The sequence below is a fragment of the Tamandua tetradactyla genome, chromosome 9 (assembly GCF_023851605.1).
Source record: "Tamandua tetradactyla isolate mTamTet1 chromosome 9, mTamTet1.pri, whole genome shotgun sequence".
NCBI lineage: Eukaryota > Metazoa > Chordata > Mammalia > Pilosa > Myrmecophagidae > Tamandua > Tamandua tetradactyla.
The window spans coordinates 56117567-56127999 of NC_135335.1; the positions used below are offsets into that span (position 1 = coordinate 56117567).

At 40.4% G+C, this 10433-nt stretch overlaps 1 protein-coding gene and 1 pseudogene across 1 annotated transcript; both read right to left on the reverse strand.

Moving 5' to 3' along the window:
* Positions 1 to 807: 807 nt before the first annotated feature.
* On the reverse strand, positions 808 to 2784 carry LOC143645701 (G protein-coupled receptor kinase 3-like; annotated as a pseudogene).
* A 966-nt stretch (positions 2785 to 3750) lies between these two features.
* LOC143646111 (thioredoxin domain-containing protein 15-like) lies at positions 3751 to 5666 on the reverse strand. Its single transcript, XM_077115115.1, has one exon. The coding sequence runs from the start codon at positions 5658 to 5660 to the stop codon at positions 4614 to 4616; it is 1047 nt and encodes a 348-aa protein (XP_076971230.1). The 5' UTR covers positions 5661 to 5666; the 3' UTR covers positions 3751 to 4613.
* Between the last annotated feature and the right edge of the window lie 4767 nt (positions 5667 to 10433).

Here is a 10433-nt window from a genome sequence, read left to right on the forward strand (position 1 = left end):
TTAATTAATGCCATCAAATGTGAGATTGTTATCTTCATTCCCATCTAATCACATTCACAAATACCTTGGTATGTCCTTGTCAGAGGCAGGGCAGGAGGGGTGAGGGTACAGCGCACAAGGTGAAGAGTCAAGTTCAACATTTGCAGAAAATATCTTACAGCTTTTAACCCCAGGACAGTAAGAAGTCACACCATTGCACAAAAGAAACCTACTATTGACCTTAATCCCCCAGTAGCATGGAAAAAGACATATAAATCAGCAGTGACTGTTTATAGGTAAAATATGTCAACAGTTAGGGCAATCTATCATTCAACGCTGAAGATTTTTAAATTCCATCCTGGAAAGTTTAAGATACATTTGATATCAGACGTAAAATGTAAGTGATTAGTAGGCATCATTTCAAGGTCAAGTTTCAGCCTATGCCAAAATAAGTGTGTAGCAAAGAAAAAGAATCTTTCTTTCTTCAATAGTTTTCAAATTCAGGAAAATGAATTTTCAAATACGAAAAAATGCATTCCATGGTGGGAGCACCAGACAAGGGAGAGAGAGCCAACCCCAAACTCAAGGAAGTCTCAGTGCTGCACATAGGGCTCTTGGCCTATTGGGTCTTCCCAAGTGAAAAAGAACCCCAGGGATGAGTAAATCCAACATCTATTCCTCATCCTGCTCCAAAAGGGCTACATCCAGAGGAGTAGGCTTCCCCAGGCAGTCTTCCCCAGGACTGGCTGAAGGCCATTGTTTCTGTCACAGTGGGGTGCTTGGAGAGGTAATAACACCAGCCTGAGGCTTCTGGAGGAACTTCGGAGCTTAACGAGGAAATCGCTGGGCTTCCCTGAAGGTTCCCGTCAACTCTCTCTTCCCACTGCACAAACTCAGGATCCTTCTCAAGTTGCAAGACAAATTTGCTTCCCTCCTTTTATCCTCAACAAAATTATTTTTTTTGCCTTTAATCTGAGTTTCTTCCACAGAGAGAATTTGTTCCATTGTCAGTAAATTTTGCCGGGATTCTCCCTTTCTTCTCCAGTCAAATCTGTTTGGAATGAAGTAAAAGTATTGGCGCTGCCTCTGGGTCAGAGAAGGATTTCCCAGTTTCAACATGTAATCATACATAATACAGTCTTTTTCTTTGTGGTCAAGTTGCTCATTTTTAGCCTTCTTCCTGGTCTCGATTTTATCCCTGTCTGCACTTACTGCTTCAAAAACAGTTTCAGCTATTTCCTACTGCCAGCATTCAGAGACTACCAAAGGCAAGTTCTTGTAGAGTTCTAAGTCACAATCAAGAAGCTTAATGCCTTCGATATCCTCTTCATCAAATGTGCCAATATCAAAGGCATCAGCAGCGTTGATTTCTCCTGGGGAAGGGTCAGGGGTGGGAGGTACTTTTGTAAGTAGACATGCTGCCATTCGATGTCTTTTAAAAAGCAATGCTCTTTTACTTCCTGTGCACTGCCTGCATGTCAGCCAAGCCATTTACTAACATCTCATTGGAACAAGTCCTCCAAAGGGACTTTAAATCTGGAAAGAATATATTTGGAAGCTCCACATTCGTGGTGAGTGTCATTTGGTCTACCTCATGCTTGTCTTTGGTTTTTGATGTCTGAAAGGGCTGGACCTCTCAGGAGTTTGAAAAGCATGCAGCTCAGGGAGAACTCCTCTGCACTTCAGTCACACACTGTCCCCTTACGCAGCACCTCAGGATCCATGCTCCCATGAGTGCCCATTCTCACATGTGGCTTCTTTTTTGGAAAAATCACAGAAAAGCTCAAGACCTGATATCTTTACATGTCCAAATTCTTCCATGAGGATAGTTGCAGGCTTCAAATTTCTGTAAACAACAGCATCGATTTGGCATGTGCTCCAGCCCCAGAATAATCTCAGTGGCATAAAAGCGCATCTCCTTTTCAGAAAGCACTTCATGCTGTGAAAGGTGATGATAAGATTACCCCTACCCATCAGATCCAAGATGAAGCAGAGTTTATCTGGAGTGTAGAAGGCATAGGTCATCCAGATATTGAAAGTAATCTCCTGTACTGACAAGGGACAATGTAATCCTTTCAGATTCACCCAGCTCATGATAGGCAACTCAGGTCTCATGGTAACTTGGTGGTCCATAGTTAAATGTTCAGTCTCTGCTAAGAAGCAGGCCAAAATCTCTTTCTCAAAAAAGCAAGAAGATAGTAAGTCTTTACTCCAAAATCCTAAGGGCCTATGTCATGATTCTCCTATAGGGACATAACAAAAGCTACAGACAGCTTCTCTATTTGCCACTGACACTTCCAGCACCATTGAAGCTGCTAGATCATATGGCCCAAGTGGCAGAGCTACTTGCACAGCAGCCTGGGCCTGTTACAGGGCCTCCTTTTATTCTGGTCCAAACTCAAAACTAGCAGCTCTTCTTGTCACTTGGTAAATGGGCTGGAGTAACACATCCAAATAAGAAGTATATAAAGGCAACTAGATTATGCCTCTTTTTTTGTCATGGGACTGGTGAAACGCAAAACTTATTCTTCACTTTAGAAGGGATTTCTTGACATACCCCAAATCACTGGACATTGCATGTTATTGGATTTATTTCCCATCCTCTGATATGCGAATACTTTACCAATAAGATGAGTAGTTGCTACTTCTTGCTCACTAGGTACAATCAACATGATATTATCAATGTAATGAGCCAGTATGATGTCTTGTGGGAGGGGGAAATGATCAAATTCTCTGCAGACATGATTATAACATAGGGCTTACCTCACCCTTGAGGTAAGACAGTGAACATATACTGCTGGCCATGCCAGCTGAAAGCAAAGTATTTCTGGTGGTCCCTACTAATGGCTATTGAGAAAAAAACATTTGCCAGTTCAATAGCTGCATTCTAGGTATCAGGCGATGTGTTGATTGCTCTAGCAATAATACCACATCTGGAACTGCAGCTGCAATTGGAGTCATCATCTGGTTAAGTTTATGATAATCAACTGTCATCCTCCAAGACCCATCTGTTTTCTGCACAGGCTAAATAGGACAGTTGAATGGGGATGTGATGCAAATCACCAACCTTGCATCCTTCAAGTCTTTAAGAGTGGCACTAATCTCTGCAGTCCCTCCATGAATATGGTATTATTTCTGATTTACTATTTTTCTAGGTGGAGGCAGTTCCAATGGCTTCCACTTGGGCTTCCCCATCATAACAGCTCTCACTCCATAAGTCAGGGAATCAATGTGAGGATTCTGCCAGTTGCTGACTATGTCGATTCTTATTATGTATTCTGGAACTGGGGGAATTATCACAGAATGGGTCTGAGGATTCACTGTGAAATGGTCCTGAACTAAAACTCCAACAGTCACCTGACCTCCATAAGCCCCAACGCTGGTGGACCAGGGATATTTTGGGTCTCCTGGAATTAATGTTACTTCTCAGCCAGTATCTAGTAATCCCCAAAATATCTGTTAATTTTCTTCTCTCCAGTGCACGGTCACCCTGGTAAAAGACCTTAGGTCTCCTTGGGGAAGGCTGGGAGGAAGATAAATATACATTTTTGGCACTGTAACAGGGACCAGCCCCAAGTTTACCTGGCCTCCTTCCACAGTCAAAGGACTCTGGGTCTGTGAACTGTCTCTTGTCTGGGAATTGATTACAGGGCTGTGACTCTATGTTTTTTTTTTTTTTTTTTTTTTTAGTATCAAAATAATTTCTTAGTATGCAATCAGCTATTTTATATATTTAGGGATTGCTTAGAAATAGTGTTTCAGAAAGTCTGTATAAACAATGTATTATTATGTCATCTCTTTACTAAATGTGTCCTGAACCAGACTGGAATCAACTTGTAGGCAATGGCAGTATTTACACTTCCTTTGGATCTCAAATCTACCACAATGTTAACAATATTTTAGGGCTCAACTAACAAATGCTGGTTGATTAACCATGACTAAAATTTAAGTTACACTTTAGCATAGGAAGGAACTCTCAATAAAATAGCTTTAATTATGATGAAAGCACTTTCTTCTAGTCATCTGCCTTGTCCACACACTTTGTAAACCCTTCAAATTATCTCAGTGAAATTAGAGAACATATTCACCAAGGTATCTGACTCTTTTATTTCCCCATCAACAAAGACAGCAAGTAGCAGTTGCACTTGTGAGCTCACACTAATTCATTCCAATTACTCTTCTCTTAACTAAGTACATTCCTGCTTATGGACTCTAAAAGAAATTGCAAAAGAACAGAAAACCAATCTTCTTAGACATATAGGGAATCTAGAGTTTTCTGAAACTACATGTAAAGTCGGATTTCTGCCTTCTATATAGTAAGCATATTGTTCTCTTACTATTCTACCAGAATACGTTTTCACATATTAAACTAATTACTCTCTTAAAGTATTGTATTATGTTCAAGTAGTAAAAGCAAGAATGGTGAATTCTATTGAATATTGTATTTGCTTATTATAATACTAGTTAAAACACCATTTACAATTTTTTTTACATATTCAGTAGTTGAACAAATGCATAATTCTTTTAAGCTAAGTGAAACTGCAAGTTAACGCCTCACTGAAGAACATACATGAAATCACGATAATTTCTGAAATGAACTGAAATTCCTCTTTCCAACTTCTTTCAGGCCATGACTACTCCGCATGTTCTTGCTCTTGTCCTGGAATTAGCCACCGAATGCTCTCGGTTCGAATGGTAGCATACATAATAAAGCTAATTAAAAAGAATAAGGAAAAGACAAGCAACCAGTCCACACTTTTGATCAAAGTGCTCGGAAGAGGGCCTGTTTGGTCGTCCTGAGTTACCACCCCATTTTTCTTGGCTTCTATACCCGTCTGATTAAAAATGAAGATTTTCAGAGTTTCCAGTGTTCGGTCTGTATGATTAAATCTAGCCATTGGTTTAGCTCCTTGAAATAATAAAATGTTGGGAACAGCTACGGTGCCAAACCTGGTAGAAAGGCTGCTGTGCTGAGATGCATCCAGTGCCAAAAAATGAAGAGCTGGAAATGCCCGTGGCAAAGAATTAAAATGAGGGGCTAAACTGGCAGAAAATCGGCACCAAGGGGTGTAAAACAGGACTAAAGTGCAGTCACTACCGTTTGGGTTTAGAAAGTCCATAAGGTCCTGTGACATATTTAAAATTTTCAGAGTGAGATTTTCCAACCCTGTCACATTTCTCTCCTCACAGTTCACCTTTGGGGATTTCAGACTTTCAGTGTTATTGGAGCCGTCCACCGGGGCTAGGTCGGACTCTGCCGCTTCTGGCTCTGTGTAATACTCCTCCTCTCGATCAGGGAAGTTTGCTGCAGCACTGTCCAGAGAGAAGAGGCTCTCTCTGCCTCTGCACCTCGAGTCCTCCTCCCCTCCGGCCCCGCAGGTGCCATCGCTGCGCTCTGAGCGCACTGTGTCGTCGGCTTCCCCCGGGATCACAGACAGCATCACCGTGCGGGCACCCGCGGCGTCCAGCCCCGCCACTGCAATGGCCTCTTCTGCGGTCGTGTCCTGGCCCCTCAGGCCCCGTGGGGGCTCCTCCTCACGCCGGCCTGCAGCCCCCTCCTGGGCAGGGTGACCAGGCTGCTCCGCAGACCACAAGTGACCACCTCCTTCTGCAACCTCCAGGCCGCGGGCGGGAGGCCCGAGCACCCACAACAGTACCTGCCACCAGCCGAGAAGCCGCATGACGTGGAAGGGGACTCTATGTTTTTGTAATTTAAGTTAGACTTTTGTTCACTTGACCTAGAACTCTTCTGCTCATGCAGATCAAAGAAGAATTTAGTAGGCTGCCCATCTATTTTACTTCTAGGCATCCCATGATCTACTGTTCAATGTCATAAGTCTCTGTGAGTCAGATTATTTTGATTGCTGCTTTGAGTCTGCTTCCATTATCACAGCCAGGCCCACCTTGCCTTTGGTGATTAAGGCTGCCACATGGTTTCTGCCAACTCAGGATCTGATCATCCCCATTGTGTGCAAGGATTCCAGCTTCGTAACAGCAGTTCTCACGGTAATATCTGACATACAGGGAAGGGTGACTACAGAACTCTTCAGGGATGATGGAGCTGGTCTCACTAATTTATTTCTCACAGTCCTGGGAAAAGATGTGTCTTCTGGACATTTCTGGGGTATGTGAGCTATTCTTCCATGATAAATCCCCTCTAACATTTCAGTCTCTTTAAGCCTTTGGATTCCCTCATCTACATTATACCAGGACATTTGTGCCATTATGACCTCAGGTAATATTGACCACCAGGTGGATCCAGGTGTTACCCATCTACACAAACTTTTAACACTCTTTATAACCCGTCGAGCTACAATACTGATTGCAGACTCCTGCTTAGTGTACCCACACCAACAAATTCAGCTTGATACAACCTGATACAACTTTATTTTCCTTCCACCATTATTCCACACCCTTAATGTCCATCCCCACACACATTCCCCTGATTTCTGCCTATATAAATTAGAAACTTCGTGTAGTTCTTTTGGAATATAGCATACTTCCTCATGGGTTACACTTTGTACCTCACCTTTTGGGTCATGTTGGGACTTTAATCCAATTATAGGTCTTGAAGAAAAGAGGGGTGGTGGGGGTGGATCATGAAAAGAATTAGAAATATCCCCCAAGACAATTAACTCTGGGCATTCTGTTTCAGTGTCATCTGGTGAAACAGGATTAATCTCTGAAGACAGAGGAGTGAGGGCTGTTTCCTAGGGGAGTTGTTACAAGTTTAGCAAACACGGTGGGGGGGGTTAAATTCTTTACATGGAGGTCAGATGGCAAACTTCTCAGAGAAGACTGGAGGCTGGGAAGGTGTTTTCTCAAGGCAGGCTGGAGGTTTGATAGTTGTCTCCTCGGATGTTGGGACCTCTTTTCTCAGAGCAGATGATTAGAGGTTCATCTAGAAAAGATTCAACAGAATCTAGACTTCTAATATCTCCACTGCCATTATTATCAATCCATATGTCCCCACCCCAAGTTTCAGGATCCAATTCTTTTCCAATCAAAACTATTACTTTAAGAGCAGACATGCTGAAAGGTTGAGATTTTAGTTTACCGTTGTAAATCTGCTATTTGCACAATGAAACTCTGAGTTTGGTTTTCATACATCTCAAGTCTGTGATCACAGGGCGTTAGATTTTCTTTCAGGGCATACATAGAAATATTTATATCATGTATGTGGTGCTTAAGTTGCAAATTTGGAGGCTTCATCTCATCCCTTTCTCTCCCAACTGTGTCCAGATATCGAAGAATGAGCCAACATCATTATACCACTTAAATCCACAAAACTATGTTAAGGTGTCAAAAACACTGTCACCCAGAGCCTTGCCTCATATAAGTGTACAATAGCAGAATCAAATGGTGATATTTTGTGTATCTCTGTTGCCAACTCATGCCATGACTGTCAATGCCCTCTTGATTATTGGATATAAAGTCATTAGTGCCTTTGATTAGAGTAGAAAGCCAATTGCAAAACTCATTTTTAAGACTCTGTTTCTCAAGAACAACTCCTAGTATCAGGCTGAATTTGTCAAGGTTTTCTAGGAAACAGAATCAACAGGTGATATCTGTAAATATGAGATTTCATAAAGGTATCTCTTAGAACTGTTGGAATGTGCAAGTCCAAATTCCATATAGCAGGCTGCAAGTTGAAACCTCTGATGAAGCTTTTAATAAATCCTCCAGGAGAGGCTGGCTGGCTGAAGCAGAGAGAACAGTTTTTTTTTCTGACTTCTCCTTAAAGCCTTCAGCTGATTAGATTAAAGATCACTAATTGTGGAAGATGCACCCATTGGCCGACTGAAGTTGTAATCAACCATGGATTGAATTAACATGCTGATGATTTAATAAACTGGACTTCTGGTTTATTAGCCAGTCACAAAATATCCTTGCAGTAATGGTTAGGTCAGTGCTTACTTGACCATTACAACTGGTCAAGTTGACACATGAACCCAACTATAACAGTTACAATGTAATGCAAAATAGTTAGAGCCTAGATGCCACTTTGGAATTTATTTCTGCTATTCTCCCCTACTGATTTCAATCGTAATTGATTTAGGTATGTTTCATAACTCTATAAATACTGAACCAAGGCATTCAGGTTATATTTTGAAACTACAAAAACAAAATAAATTACTCTAATTCTTGCTTTTGTACTCTTTTGGAAATGAAAAATAAGAACAAGATGCATTATCCCAGCCTGAATGCCTCTTTGCAATGCTGCAGTGTTGCTGAACTTTTCAAAATTATGGTATTCCATACTCCTTTTTTGGTGGAATTTTATTAAAGATGAATTATAGAATGGTTTTATGTTATTCAATGAATGCATTCAATAATTCATTCAATGAATGTAATATTGAACAATGTTTTTTTTCAATTTTAATATAGTTTGTTTTCAGAAGTTTAGTACCAGAGTATCAGGAATGGAGATGGGTTCTCTTTTGTAAATGTAGCTCATACTTCAAAATTACTTAAAGCATGTAAAAAACCCAATTTAGAGTCCAACTAAAGATATGTAACTCCTGGTGAAAGCTGTCTATGTAGTGTTTTCTAGAGATTGTCTTAGTTCTGCCATTGTATATTCAACTTTTTTTTTTTTTTTTGGCATGGGCAGGCTCCGGGAATCGAACCCGGATCTCTTCCATGGCAGGCGAGAATTCTGCCACTGAGCCACTGTTGCACCCCCCCAGCTCTGCCATTGTAAAATAAACAAGTTTTATTACCCATTGTGGTAGTTTGAAGCTATGTGTATCCCAGAAAAACATGTTTTTAAATCTAATCCATTCCTGTGTGTGTAAACCCACTGTAAGTAAGATAATTTGATGAGGCTACTTCAGTTAAGGTATGACCTACTTAAATCAGAATGGATCTTAATCCTTTTACTGGAGTCCTTTATAATTCAGATACATATATAGAGAGAAAACCATGGAAGCAAGGAGCTGAAAGCAATGAAACCTGGAGGAGAAGGGAGAGACCAGCAGATGGCATCATATGCCTTGCCTTGACAGAGAAGCCAAGAATTTTTGGCAGCTGGTCTTCAGGAAGAAATAATTGCTTTGATGATGCCTTGATTTGGACATTTTCTTGGCCTCAAAACTGTAAGCAAATAAATTTCCATTGCTGAAGCTGAACCATTTTATGGTATTGCTTTGAGCGGCCTAGGAAACTAAAAAACCCGTGATAGTAGTTGATATCAGATTTAGTTCAGGTAAACATATTGAATTGTGTTGATAAGTGAGTCAAGGACAATTTCAGACCAGAAAGGAGGAAAACTTTACATGCCTTTACATGCTGCTAGCAGTAGAAAATCTCTATGGTATTTCTTAAACTAAAGTGTAGGTCAGGCAGGAAACTTTATTCCACCTCTCCTTACTTAGTAATTTGAGGCTGGTTATTCAAACATGGTCCCTATCTTTCTGAATTTCTTGACAATTTAATACTATGCAAACAGGTCAAACTTAAAATGACTCAATGTTAGATAAAGACAGGCAAACTGTCAGGGAGTTCTAGATTCTAGAAAATCCGAACTATGTTTTTATCCTGTTTCTAAGGAGAGAATACTGTCAACTTCACTCTCTGTGAGTGCAGACAGTTTATAATATCCTAAAACAATTTTCCATGGCCTTGTTTAAGATGAATTAACATTTCGCCTGTATAATATTGGTTCCAATTAGAAGCTGAGGCTTAATTGGATATATTTTCAGGAAAATCACTCTTAGAAACTTCTTTCAACTCAGGAGTAGAGAATTCTCTAGAAACACATCATCGTCAGATGTGATTTTCACCCCCATTGAGGATGTTGCACCAGGCTAGGTGGGGTGGTAGGTTTAGAACTAAGATCAACCACATTTCTACCTTCCAGAAGCAGACATCATTCTAATTTTCACATATTCCAAAAAGCACACAGTGTTTGCTCTGTAATAGGAATGTCAGTGTGAAACTTATGGAACTTAGAAGCTTTGTTGCTGCTCTTTCCAGGAAAACCAATAGGAAAATGAGACATAGTTGGCCTGGAGAGGTTGCATGGCCAAACAGGAACCACCTAAAATAAAAGTTTTAAAAAAATATTAAATCAATTTCAAAATTTCTTCATAAATTTGCAGAAGATGCCATCCTTAATTTTGTTTAAGAAAAATAATGATGTTTCTCCTGCTGAAATTCATTGCTTTTCCCTTATTCCATGACCAACGCTAGACTTGAAGTTCTCCACTTCGAAAGAAAACACAGTATGAACCTTCAATCTAAGCAGCTAGAATCACTGCTGAAACATCATAAACATCTCTACATCATCTGCAGATGAACAAGCTTGGTCCAGTATAGGATTCTTCTGAAGCGAGTGATAAAACTTAAGTGTTTTTGAAGACAATATGAAAATTTAAATGCCTCTTTCTATGTTAAATTTCGGCAGCCTGTTTTGGTATACAAAATGTCATTAGAGGTTATCCAAAGCCAAC

Bases quoted from the DNA above. Each gene is read 5' to 3' on its own strand.
- LOC143646111 (XM_077115115.1), bottom strand. From the start codon at position 5,660: ATGCGGCTTCTCGGCTGGTGGCAGGTACTGTTGTGGGTGCTCGGGCCT.